This window comes from Corapipo altera, unplaced genomic scaffold (genome assembly GCF_003945725.1).
Source record: "Corapipo altera isolate COAL_440 unplaced genomic scaffold, ASM394572v1 67, whole genome shotgun sequence".
In the NCBI taxonomy this organism is placed as follows: domain Eukaryota; kingdom Metazoa; phylum Chordata; class Aves; order Passeriformes; family Pipridae; genus Corapipo; species Corapipo altera.
This window is the reverse complement of record NW_020884906.1, coordinates 5,103,386-5,116,923: the sequence shown is the minus strand read 5'-3', so window position 1 is coordinate 5,116,923 and position 13,538 is coordinate 5,103,386. Positions and strand designations below refer to the sequence as shown.

Here is a 13,538-nt window from a genome sequence, read left to right as displayed (position 1 = left end):
CTTCACAAACCAGAATTTGCACCAAAAAGCAACACCTTGGCATTTATTTTTTTTACCTGGCTAATGGGGAAAGAAACCCGAGAGTTGTATTTAAAGAAAATGTGGTCCCTGCCCAGCTGCAGCAGCAACAGTAAAGAGCATGAAAACATCAATCAATGGAATTTAAACAGGTCTTGCTTTGTCTTATGTAACAGATTTTCAGGTGGCCCCTGAATGCAAAACCTTCACCAGAATCAAGACCTGAGGCCCTGATTTGGGGATACAGAGAAAAGGGGCAAAGAGACCCCTTGGGCTGAGCACAGTCGAAGGAATCAAACCCAAGATAACCAGGCAGCTGCAGCCAGCATAGCATTCACCAGGCTTGGCAGTGCCAGCATCCCTCCCCTTCCACAGCCGGGACACCCGCCTCTCACTCTGGGTCCTCACCCCGCAGGATGGAGCCCTCCTGGGACGGCTGTAGAACCAGACTTTCTGGTTGGCTGGCCTGGCTTCTAGGAGAAAGTTGTTCCTGCTTTACTCCAGGAAAAGGCACTGGAAAACATTAACCACATATCAGCATAGCCGCAGGACAAGGGGCTGCAGCCCTTGGCTGGTCGAGGCTTTTATTCCTGTCCACCCCAAGTTGGCACCTTCTCAGCACCTTTGCTATCCCCAGCTCTTTGGGATGGACTTCCCAGGGTGGTGAACACACAACTGGCAGCAAGCAAAGCCAGATCTTTCGCACTGGCAAAGGCACTGCCCACACTGGGACTGGAGCTGACATTGAAAACCTTCTGCTGGTTTATAACAGGACTTACACACAGTAGGAAACGGAGCCCATATCCCTACTCCCCAGGCTTCATCCCTCACCCATCCCCTCCTGCTGTTAAGAAAAGCTTCCAAATCTGCAGACTAAACACTTTCTTTGTTCACTTCAGGCCATTTACTCTTTATCCTACCAGCCTGGGGAGCAACAATATATTTCCTTCGTTCGATCACAGTATTAGCCGGAGGGTATTTATAGGCTGGGATGCATCCCTGACCGAGTTGCTGCTTTCCTATACTGCACAAATTTAGCTCCCTGTGTCTCTGCTCTCCTGACGGACTAATCCTTTCATCCTCTTAGCAGTTCTCTCTGTGCTCCCTTGCTATGTCCTGTGCTCCTCCTTTCTCCTATGCTGCCAGCAAGCTCACTCTCTGCTGCTCTCAGGGCATGTGAGAAACAACTCACTTCTCAGTTCCTTACCCAGTTTCTTGGGATCCATGGTCAGTGGCAAGCCCATGGTGATGGAGCCGACAGGGACCTTGGCATGCTCGGAGCTGTAGGGTGTGTGGAGCTGGATGGGCATTCCCTGTGGGGCAAGAGGAGAGGTCAGGAGCGACTGCTGGTCCTTGCAAGGTGTCTCCACCGCTCACACCCAATACCCTACCTGGGAAATGGATCCAACGGGTCTCTCCAGCACAGAGGGGTGCTTGGTGGAGGAGATGAGGGGGGGAGGGTTGGAGATGCTGGCCAGTCTCTGCAGCCCCGAGCGAGAGCTCTCATGCAGGTTTAGTGGGATGGGGTGTCCTGTGAGGAAAACACAAACATTAGTGGGACTGAGGGCAGGCAGAGTGGCTGCAGCTATCAGAGAGGAAAGGGGCACGGAAGAGAGCAGGGGCTGGATGCAGTGAACTGGCCAGCTGTGAGCCTGCACAAGGCTCCAAGTCACATGATCATTTTGGAAAGGACTGGAATAGTTTAAATTACTGCCTTGTCCCCTCTGGAGCCAGAGGATGTGCTGTGCCCGACTTGTCTGCCCTCCAGTTGGAGAGGGACAGTGCAGCGAAGGATAAAATCTGCCTGACTTTGCACTCACACTGCTCTGTGACAAACCACATCCCTAAACCTGCCCCAGCCAGAGCTGGGAGACCCATGTGATCACCCACGAACCTTCAAGAGCCTGACTTGTGGTACTGGCTGCAATCACAGTCTGTGCTCAGCCTCAGGTCAGGCAGAGGAGGACACATACCACCTAGCCAGTGGGTTCTACTTGCCTGGTGGGTTGTACTGGAACAAGTGGGGCTCTGCCTGGGGAGAGGTTTTGATCACATCCCGGGGGTAGGACAGGACAGGGGGCCAGCACGAGGCAGCCATTGACTCTGCACTCAGCTTCTGAGCCTCTGCGATGGAGGAGAAATGCACGGACTTTTCTGCAAGGGACACAGAAAGAAACCAGCTTGGTCAGCAGCCCCCATGGGTGAGTGGTCTCTGCGAGCATGGAAGGGAAGCCAGAGTCAGCTCCAAGCACAGGAAGTGGCTTCAGTTCTGTCCGACCTGGCCATGAGGTGAGGGCTGAATTCCCCAACCAAGCTAAAAGGAAAAAGCTCAGTGTTACCACCTGGATTTGACAGCATTTATTTTACTCAGATGTTTAAAGTGCAGCTGTAAGGATGGACATCTATGCTGGTGACTCTGCTAGTGCTCACTGCCAGCAGGGCCCTCCATGGACCTGGTGCCATCCATGGACCACCCGGTCCACCTCACCAAGGAGAGATGGCATTTGCAGCTGGCTGCAGGGTCCAGCTCCTTGTCAGGGCTTGGCCATCCATGAATCGCTCCTGGGCAGTTCCTGTCTGTGCCCAGAGCTCCACAGTGGCCACCATGGCATGGTGGGGAGATTAATGATGATCATGCCAAATCCTCCACTGAGTTTAACGCCAAGAGGCATCAGTGTCAGTGTCTCTTTGGTGCACAGGGGACACCCAGAGGGCACCAGCTCTCTGGTGACAACACAGTCTCTGGTGTGCAGCGGCACACAGGATGCCTGCAGAGCTCCAGGCCACTGCCAGGGACCACTGCATACCAGCACACTGGGAACAAGCTCATCCCCACATCACACCTCGATGTGGAAGCTCCTAAAGGATGGCTGCTGGCTATAAATCATTTGCAAGCTGTGAGAAGTGTCCAGAAATAGTGGCATCAGCTTCTTGGACAGGAAGGGGATAACATGCTGATGGTTCTCTGAACACCTGGGACAACCACACTGCCTGAGACTCTCAAAGGCAAACGAAGATGAAGATGGACTCTGTGGGACAACCAAATGAGGGCGGCCTGCTGTGAGGCACAGGGGCTGGGGGCAGGAAAGCCTCCTGAAATCACCTGGCTCAGGGCATCCTGGATGCCGTTCTGGGTTCGTCCTGGCTACAAAAAGACTGATTGGAGGCCAAGAAGAGCTTAATGATGGAGAAACTGTGCTGGGGATGCCCGAACCCTGCCGTGCGCTGAAGGATGGCAGGGAAAAGAGAGGCTTCATCTGCACCAGCTCAATGCCAAGTGCATCCTCACGCTTTGTTAAGCAGACAGATGAGACAGCCTTTTCTGGATGGATTAGAGGCAGGTTTGGTAGGATTTGCTTGTAATCAATAAACACTTAATTTTGCACTGCCCTTCTTCTCCAGATCCACCTGTGTAACGTCCGCATTGACCAGAAATTACAAACTGTGCAGTAAACAATAGCAATCACAAATGAACCCAGCCTTTAACCATCAATTTTTGATAAAAATAGATGCCTGAATCCTGCTAAGCCTAATAATAGGGCAAGTAGATTATCAGAGGCCCAATTTAATGAAGCTTTACTGCATTATCGTCATTAATGCTCAGTGTACTCAGAAGCTGGGAGATTATTCTTGCCCCCTTAGGTGAGAGAAGAAATCCATTCTGGGCACACAGAGGTGTGCAGGCACTCACACCTCCGCAGCCTGCTGGGACCAGACCTTGGCTGGGGCGTCTTCTCTCCCCATGCTGGATCCCAGAGAGGATTCCTTCATCCTGCCAGTATAGGGGAATCCAGACACGTCCTCCACTCTGATTGAGAGTCCCTGGCACGTCCATGCTCTCTGATCTTCCCCCCTTCAGCTCAGCCTCGCTCAGCTCTGCTCATGCGGGGGTGAACAGCGCTGGGATGTCCCAGCTGAAGATGCTCCCTGACGCCAAGGCACTGTCAGCCAAGGCTACATGCACCCTGGATGGCTCTTGGAGAGCCCCATCCTCCTCCCCTCCCCGCGGGAGCCGTCCCCTCCCCTGCATGCCTCTCCAGCCTGTGAAATGTGGCCAGTTCCTAATTGCCCCCACATTAGAGGGTGGCTATAACTCAGCCAGCTTTTGATAAAATAGCACTTACGCAGGGAAGAGAGAGTTCCTATTACCGTTTATCAAGTCCCTGGAATGGGAGCGAAGGAGTCAGGGTTTATATGATCCGTCATCCAAATTAATGCTCTTGGCTCCCCATCGCCTACAAAGGCCAAATGAAACACAACTAAATCAACACAAAACATACTGCTGGAGTTCAAACTGCCGAGTGATAACCAAAGATATGCCTGACGGCAACTCGGCAATGGTAAAAGGGATCCGTCTGCCTGTCGGTGAGATCCAGGCCGAGCTGCCTGCCTCTGCCCAGCCCCGTGATTAGCAGCTCCTCTTGGAAGGCAGGGAAGGGAGGGCAGTGCTCAGGAAGGTACGGCTGGCTGGCCGCCCTCCAAGCCGATACGGCCCCAGCCAGCGGCTGTGAGGCAGCCAACGCCTCGGCCAGGATGTGTGCAAGACTTGGCTTTGAAGCGAATCCAGAGCGGTGTGAAGGATGTCGATCTCTGGAGCAGTTGCAAGAGTTCAAGCTCTCTTATAGAGTAGGGTACACGAATGGGAGTACCTGCTCTGGTGGAGCCGGCCCCTTGCTGGGAGGTGGCACAGGGCTGCTCTCCCGAAGGCTCTGCAGGCTGTACGGGACTCTCCCCTTTAACTCAAGGCCCAAGTGGCAGCACGATGTCTGCAGTCTGGATGCTTGCCACTTCACTGGGATGCCTTGGAGAACAGGGGAGGGAAGGGATGTACACAGATTTGCCAGGACTATCTGGCTATCTCCCTTCTAACCCCTGACCCACAGCTGGGATGTGTTCCAAGGGGCAGAGACAGCACTGAGTCCATACTCGCACTGAAATCAGGGCTTTGGGGGAGTTGATTTCTCTCTGAGGTGACTCATCACAAACCTTCTAGTTTTCAAAGGGGAGGTGCATTCCCATCACAAACAGAGAAGACCAGCCTATGACTCCCTGGGGTCCACGTGCATCACACGCCCACCGTGGCACCCAGCACACATGCACAGCCATGCAGGGCTTGGAGAGCACACAGCTGGAGCCCAAGTCCTGCTGAGATGTTTGCAGGGTACAGGGAGGTGTAAATAATTTCATTAACATGGAAGATTCAGAGCACTACAGAGGAGAGAATAAAGTGCCTCATATCATTAGTGCTTTGCAGAGAACAAAGCAACAAAAGATCCACTGGGATAACAGATCCTTGTATTTAATAATGGTGCCAGCAGGTCACAGAATGGTATGACTGACTCCAACACCTAAACCCTGCCTTGTACCTCACACACTCAAGTCTGCCTCATCTCCTCATCCTCCTGTGGCCAGGAGGAAGCTGGAGCTGCAGCACTGAGACATGAGGAATGCAGAGCTCTGGGCTGGAGTGCTGGCCATGGCACCCAGTGCACCAGGAAGCTGAGCAATGCAGCATCAGGTCCACACAGGATTAGGGCACAGGAGGTGCCTGCCACTGAGGGGGAAGAGCTGGAGAGGAACTATTCCGCCTGGGCAACAAACAGGAACACAGCAGGATCAGATCAACTGGAAATGAGACTTCATGGGTGGCAACACCATGACTTCAGGGAAACTCCCTTTCTTTCAAGGTGAGCAGTCACCTTCCTTACTTATATGCAAAACATTCTGAAGATGTAATGCACACATGGTGCTATTTATTATTTGAAAAAAATGTGGACAAGTGGCAGCAACCAACTGTCCCTGCAAGCACACCCTTCTGTCCAGAGGGACATGACAGCTTGAGGAACAACTACCTGGTCCAGGACACACAGAGCAGGCTGCGACGATCCTGGCTGCCAGAGGGTGAACAAGTGCAGTGATTTTCCAGCAAAGATCACCACCCAAGTCCAGTGCAGATCTGCCTCCCCAATACAGTGTTATCCATCTTCCTCTTCCATGCACAAGCAGGTAATTTTTGCAGCTGCACTCACCCCTGGCAGGATCCAGCACTGGGGGACAATACACCCACCCAGCCCGACTTCCCTGCTCCTGACTGTGACACTGGTGACAGCATCTCATCCTCCCACACAACTGAGCCACAGGCTGCCTACGAGGGGCAGGGATGCAGACGCTGAACTGGAACAGACTCTGACACTCAGATTAAAAACACATTTAGAGGATGGTCTCATCAGGACTTCCTGTCTCTTCTTAACCTTGATCCCCAGGTGCTCAAGCTAATAATGCTTCAGATGCTCTACGGTGGGAAACTCTGAATTGCTCATTAAGCAGCCAAACCACATCAGAGCTATTCCGGGGAGAAAGCACTGGGAATCTTTACAGGAACCTTTGGACTCCGAGTCACAGTATTAGCATTGATTTTAAATGAAATAATGGTCCCTGCTGTGCATTAAAAGCATTCTTTATAGAAAGCCAGCAAGGTAGAAAAGAGCCATTGTACCCAGAGCCTTGGCATGCCTCCAGGCCCCTCTGCTCTCCAGTGAATGGCAGAGACGCTAATAAAGGCAATCTTCACCTCCTTGGCGCTCCACACTGCCCGGTGTTTGCTGTAGGCTCAATGAGACATGATGTACTGTCTAATGAACACGGGAAATTAGCCATGCCTCTCTCGTCCTGCCTCAAGATGCTATTAAAGAGCTTTCAAGGGTCGACGAAAGCTTTCACCTAAGAGGAGGAAAGCTGCCGGCTGCGTACAGCTGCACACACTGGGCATTTCCGTGCGGATACACACGCACCGACACACACACAGCCCTACCTTCCTTGTCACCAACAGCGGGGCTCCGGCTCTTTCCCCTGGGACTGCTGCTGGGCTGCTGCTGCTGCTCCTTCTCAGGCTGCTGCTGCTGGGGCTTGCTCGGGGGCATGTCCTCACGGGAAGACTCGTGGGCTTTTGTGATCTGCTGCTGGTAGAGAGCCAAGGCGTGGGGAGGTACCTGAGGCTTCACACTTCCACTCTGCAATATCCCCTCTGAGAAACCTTCGGAAATCTGCAAAGCAGTAAGAATTGGTGACACTTGTCATGTGTTGTTGACATCTGTAACAGTCTTGGAGACATCAAGATGTTGCCTGTCCCATCCTGGCAAGTCTTGCAGGCCAACAGGGCTTCAAAGCTCACCAGCCACAGGAGACTAAAAAAGCCCATGACAAAGCATGTCAGCCCTGTGCTCATGATGCCACAGGAGAGACTCAGATTTGTTTAAACATCTAATCTATAGTTACGTGCTCATAGCTTTTCTCAGAAGTTACATTACAGCAGTCACATCTTCAGCTGTAACATGGGAAACTGGAAGAGTACCAGGAATGAGTCCTCTCCGAGCACCCAAACCCCAAGGCAGGGATTTCCTCCCTGCTCATGCTGTGCTGTTGCTCTTCTGGTGCTGACCCTGGAGATAGCAGGATGTGTTTTGTCACAGCCCAAGCCACTGCACCAGGAGGAACTGCCAGCCTTGGAGAGTACACATTCTTTCAATTCACAACTACTGGGTAGCCAAAAAGAGACCAAGCAAAGCTTCTGGGTGAGGAAGAGCATAAGTACTTCTTAGGTGGTATCCTTCAAGCACACGAGATGAAATGCAGGGCTGGGAAGGTGCACTCTTGCTTTTTAAAGCAATGGGAGGCAGCAGTCATGTGGCAACGAGAAGCTTTTTCTGTCCAGACCTCCCACGACTTTCTGATAAAAGAGCTCAAGAGACATCCAAATGCTGCTGGCAGAGCTGCTCCAGCAGCTGGGAACATGCTCTGCACAGGGAGCACCTTGCCTGCCCCGGGGCTTGCACCACCCAGGCACAGCTCTCTATGGACCAGAGGCCATCCCCAGGGATGAGCACATCCTTGGAACCCTGATGCACACCACAGAGCCCAAAGGAAGAGCACGCACGAGGCACAGGCAGTCACTGTGCTCCCAGTCCCAGCCCTCCCTGGTGGGGTACTCACGATGGGAGGGATGGCAGCAGCTCGCTGCTTCAGCTGCTTCAGGTCCAGTGGCTTCTGCGGCGAGGAGTTGAGCCTGGTGTCGCTGGTGGTGTTGAGCAGGCTGGGCCGGGGGGACAGCAACCTGGAACCAGCAGACGCACATCAGCAGGGCAATGCCACGGGCACATTCCATGTCCCAGCCCACACCCTGCACCCCTGTTTTATGCTGCTGAGCCTAGAGAACATCCTCTGCATGAAAGATGAATGTGCTGGACCACTGCTTGCTGCTGGGAATCTGAGCTCAAAGTACCAGAATACTTCATGCTCAAATGAGACCCTTACATCTGGCTCAGCAGGCTCTCAACCCCTTTTCCTCATCCCCACACTATTCCAAGCAGATATGCTGTTGCCCAGAATAAACCTGAGAGAGAACTGGAGCCTGGAGCTGGGCATTACAGAGCAGGGTGACCAGTTGGGAGCTCATATGGGCATCATGCTACCCTCTGGAGTTCACATGTGGTGCTCACCCAGAGCTGGGGACTGGCCCATGCTGCTCTTCAAGGACTGTCTTTTATCAAGGTGCTAAAGCCGGGACAAGCCACCAGGTGCAGGCAGCTGGGGCGCTCGGGTCACTTGAAAGATGAGAGGCTGGATTTGGTGCTCAGCAGCCCAGCAGCTGTGCAGCTCTGCACTCTCACCACTTGCTCTTCCCCTTGGCTGTTTGAGCTCCCTGGTAGACGCTCAGCCAGCCGTGCAGAGTCCCTGTGTAAACACAGTGGGGATCCCCATGGTGCCACCAAAACAGGGTGGGATGGAGGTGTGCAAAGCCCATGGGTCAAACCATCGGTGTGTCCAGCTCCCAAGTTCATGCTGAGACCCTGGGGACCACATCTCTCCAGGTCATCTCTGCTTTCTCACTCTCCTGACTTCAATTTGTTGAAGCTAGTTCATAGTTTTCAAGTTTTACAGCTTGATTTGTTTATTTTAGCTGTTATTTCAGTGTTCTCTTCAGCCTATAAATTTCAAGGTCATTCCATGCTCACCCTTGGATGAATAAACAAGCGTGGCGGGGCCATGCGTGGGGAATAAACTCATCATGGTGCTGGGACTGCCCCAGCCCTTACTCTGTGCAGCCTGGCACCAGAGAGGAAGGGGACCAACCTCCACACACCGGGCCCAGGGTGCTCTGGTTAGGCACCCAGGGGAGACCAGGCAAGGGCCAGCAAATCTCAGCTTCTCCCTAAATAATCCCAGTGATGTCTGCCTGTGAAGCCACATGGATGTTATGAAGCCATGCTGTGGGGAACGCAAGGCTCCTCAAAGGGTGCAATGCCCCAAAGTCTGCTGAAACACACGGCTGGGGACAAGGGCACCCAGCACTTGTCCCTGAGACCTTCACGCCATGCTGAGCTGTGGCACAGCCGCCGCAGCAGCTGCTCTGTGCACTCGTTGGTGCTTGCAGAGACGAATTTAAGCACTCTTAAAAGTCCCTTAAGCACCCTCAAGATCCTCAGGTTTCCTGAATCCCTCCAGGATCCCGACGCTTAGGAAGCCAATGGCAGTATTAAATTCATCAATATGCAAATTGCCTAATTTATTACATCCCTCCCAGTAGATTTTGTGCTGGACAGTGGTATGTCTGTTGGATGCTTTGCTCTGGAATTCACTGTATGAACAACTCTCAGCATCTTGTATCTACTTGCTGCCAACCCGCAGCCTCCCAAACCCAAGCATGAATGTCTAAAGATGGGTGATGGCACTGGGAAGGATGGGAAAGGGGTTTGAGCGGGAAGGGGTCAGAACACCCATGGCTGAGCTTCAGTGGTACAGAAATGCCCCTTCCCAGGCATGAAGCTTTGGGGATGACTAGGACACTGAGTTCCCCAGCGTCTGTCACAGAGACTGGGACTAGTTTAATTTCCAGATGAGCCAACACACTGACACATGACCCAGCCAAACACGACTCCATGCACAGCCAGTGGTTGTGCAAAGGCAACGGCTACCAGATCTCCCCAATGGGCTCCCCCAAGTCAGGGCCACGGCACCAACACGGCGCTGGCCCAGCAGAGTCCCCGCACCTATGGCTGAGCCAGCAATGGGATGTGCAGCCCAGGGGTGGCTCAGTGCAGTGTTTACGGGCAGGTGTCTCCTGTCTGCACTGCAGGTCCGCAGTGGTGGCTGTGCATGGCCTCCCTCATGTGTCCTCATCCAGCGTGACCCCTCGCTGAACCACATCCTGGCCGTGCTCGCAGCAGCCCTCCTGCAGCACTCGCTGTGTGGAACCACAGACAACCAGCTGCCTTCTTCAGCTTGGATGAGTTAAGGCTGCGCCTCCTCAATCCTGGCCGTGTCTTTGCTAGTGTGAACTGCAGGAGGACCCAAAAAAAGGCTGCCCCTACCCTGCACCCTTTCCCTCTCACCGCGGGGACACCCCAACCACCTTCTGTCCCCTTCTAGGAGATGCCAGGGACAGCTTGATGCTTTCACAAGCGCAGGGAAGAGCACCCACGCCCCACCGGCGCTGGGTGGGCGGGCGAGCATCGGGTGATGCGGTGACGGGGCGGCTCACGCGGCATCGCGGCAGCCTGGCCCTGCTCAGCGCGAGTCACGCTGCGGCAGCGGGGCTGCGGGAACCGCCCGCGGGCCACCAGCCCTCGGCCCACAGGAAAGGCAAGGGGCAACGACAGAGCAGCGAAGGGCATGGGGGTGTCAAAAACTCTGAGCCAGCTGTGGATCAACCCTGTGGGTGCTTCTGGGTTGGGAAGTGCCCGGTGCCAGCGTCAGCTGTAGCATTCCCATGCCGGCAGGCTCTGCTATCACCTACATCTCATTGCCACACCAGACTAGAGGAGCGGCCCGGGAGCTGCGGGACGCCTGTTTAATGTTTAATATTCCTGGAAGCTGGTAACCGTTTGACAAGCGAGATAGGCGCTGACTCAGCGAGGATGAAAAAGTTGGGATGGAAAAGTCGTTCCCGAGACGACTTGCTCCTCTGCTGCTGGGAAGTTGGTACAATCCACTGCTGTCCTGCTTTCGGTTGGGTTAATGTTAAACTGCAGGAGAACAGCCTCACTGGCCTCACTCTCCCTTGCTGGGAGGTTTCCTCCTGTCTGGGAAGGAGGAGAGGGTGGGGAGGGGTGGTGCTGGACTCTGGTCACTGCTGGAAAGGAGCTCTGCAGCCAAGAGGCCTCAGCCCTGCCATGGGGCCAGGGCCAGGGGCATCCACACCACCTCTTGGCATCGTCAGTGCTGCTTCCAGCTGCTCAGCAGCAAGAGGGGTTGCTCCTCTGGGGCAGCCAGGCAGTGTGGAGGATCTTCCCACACCAGCAGCACTCATCCACTGCTCCTGCATCACTCACAGGGGAAGCACAAAGGCCATTCAGAGTGGGGGGATGCACAACAACTCCCTCCAACCTCATCCCATTGCTTTGTTTGGTTGTTTTTTAAATAACCCAATCCGCAGCACTGTGTATAGCCTGCCCAGCCTGACAGCACCCATCTCACTGCCAAACTGCCTCCTGAGACCCCACGGGAGGGATGTTGGATACAGAATGCTGGATGTGGGATGCCAGCCTCCAGTCCCAGCCCAGCTCTGAGGTGGGAGCTGGGCTGCTGTTCCTACCTGCAATGGCAGGAGTGGACACAGGAGTCCTACCTGGCCTAGGAGCCATTAGAAAATCAGTGCTATGAGGACATGTGTACTCATATGTATTCTTTAAAAACCAGAAAACTCCCTCTCCGTTTGTGAGGCTCTTGGGTGGGCAGGGGTCTTTGGGAAAAGCTGGGAAGAGAGTAGGATTTTCTACAAGGGGGCCAGTGTTTCTCCTCCCTGTCCCAAGAGCCATCCATGAAGGGTCTGAGGTCCCCTTGGCTGCCAGCCCCAGGGGTGGGTGGAGGGTTCAGGACCACAGCGGTTCAGGTCAAAACCCACTGGCGTGGGTAAAGTAAAGCTCACACAGTCCATATCGTTCTCCTGTCTCTAGGGCCATGGTTGGATAATTTGCCCCTACAGATCCAAGCAGCATCTCCGCCAAGGGAACAACTCACCCCCTCTCTGCGCTGGGAACATGTCCCTGATGTGACTTTTCTCCTGCCAGTGCCAGCTCAGACAGAAACCGTTCCCAACCCCAGATGCTGGCAAACCAGCACAACTCCACTGTCCCCCAGGGCACATCCTGCTCCATTGCATCACCCAAATGGGCAGCTGCCACCAGCACACGCAGTGGCTCTGCACCCAACATCTGCCCATGGCCATTTCCCAGTAGTACCCGTACGCTGGGACATCACACTGCCTGTTGTGTCACAGCCCCTTTGGAAGCAATGGCCAAAGGGCTGGGGGCACATGGGGACACAGCCGGGAAGTTCCTTTGCCTGAGCAGTGATATTCCCAAGGAGGAGCTCACAAAGGCACACATGGACACTGCAGCACGCAACGAAGATGCTCATCTAGCCCTTCAGCTGTTCACTTGCCCCCCTCTCTCCCAGCTCCTACCTGCTCTTGTCCACAGCATCCTGCTCGTCCATCTCGTCCGCGCTGCAGGTCGCGCTGGAGTCGCTGTCAGGGTTCACCCCGGGGCCTTTACTGCCCTTATGGCTCTCCTTCTTCTCAGCCTTGGGTGTCCCCTCTGTCCCCGCTGTCCCTGCACTGCTGACGCCGCTTTCTGCCTTCTTGTCATTCCCCTTGTCCTTCTCCTGGCTCTCTTCGCTCTCCTCCTTCTTCACCTCGCTCTTGCAGGGCTCCTCGTTCACCTTCTCCTCTGGCTCCTCCGTTTTCACCACGTCCACCACCAGGTCCTCTGGCACCTTCTCCTCGCTGCTGGGCGGCTCGGGAGCTGCCTCGGGCGGGGGGCTGGCGGCTGGAGCGGGGTTGGCAGGGGGAGCAGGGGGAGCGTCAGGGGGTGTTGAAGCCTCTTCCCACTTGACTGCCGGTTCTGTGCCGGTGTCACCTCCCGGCCCGGGTGGTGCCTTGGCCCCGTTTTCGCCTCCTTCTTTGGCTTCAGGCCTTGGCGAGGGAATGCTCTCGGTGTCAGAGCTGTTATTTACTGCAGCTGAGAAAAGGGAAGAAATAAAAATAAGGATCAGCCTGAGATTCTTGCTTCCCATATCGCTGCCTCCACCCCCTCCCTTGGGAAGAAAACGCCCTCGTTCCTCTGAGGAGGAGATGATCCCGGGGCTGGGAGAGCTGTGCTGGGATCCCCAGATCCAGAGCCTACTAAGCAAAGCGATGTTCTGGGGGCCTCTCTGCTTGCCCAGCATGATTATTAACCCCCACCCAAACACAAAACCACACGCCCAAAAGCCTGGAGACCAAGCAACTGGGAAGCTGGATTTTAAGGGAAAACCCTTGCTGCTGGCTGGACTTGCAGGACAAGACTTGCTCCATCCCCGCCCTCTCACCCATGGCTCAGGATCAGCTCTGCTGCCCCAGGACTGGCACCTCACTGGCACCCTGCTCGCTGACTTACGTCGCCCATGTCCCTGGCTCTGCTACCCCTGGGGCAGCTGGGATCATCCCAAAACACTGTAAGTATTTGTTGTTGTTTAAGCCACTG

At 54.5% G+C, this 13,538-nt stretch overlaps 1 protein-coding gene across 14 annotated transcripts in view; it reads right to left on the bottom strand.

Annotated features, from left to right (window-relative positions):
- Nucleotides 1–13,538, bottom strand: part of NCOR2 (nuclear receptor corepressor 2) — a 238,664-nt gene that overhangs the window by 26,816 nt on the left and 198,310 nt on the right. For all 14 annotated transcript variants that reach the window (XM_027652404.1, XM_027652403.1, XM_027652408.1 and 11 more), the window contains 7 exons: nucleotides 12,479–13,034; nucleotides 8,008–8,128; nucleotides 6,830–7,061; nucleotides 2,017–2,172; nucleotides 1,410–1,549; nucleotides 1,226–1,331; nucleotides 427–531 (listed from right to left, as the gene is read on the bottom strand). In XM_027652404.1, coding sequence (XP_027508205.1) covers nucleotides 427–531; nucleotides 1,226–1,331; nucleotides 1,410–1,549; nucleotides 2,017–2,172; nucleotides 6,830–7,061; nucleotides 8,008–8,128; nucleotides 12,479–13,034 — 1,416 coding nt within the window. The remainder of the gene's footprint in view (nucleotides 1–426; nucleotides 532–1,225; nucleotides 1,332–1,409; nucleotides 1,550–2,016; nucleotides 2,173–6,829; nucleotides 7,062–8,007; nucleotides 8,129–12,478; nucleotides 13,035–13,538) is intronic.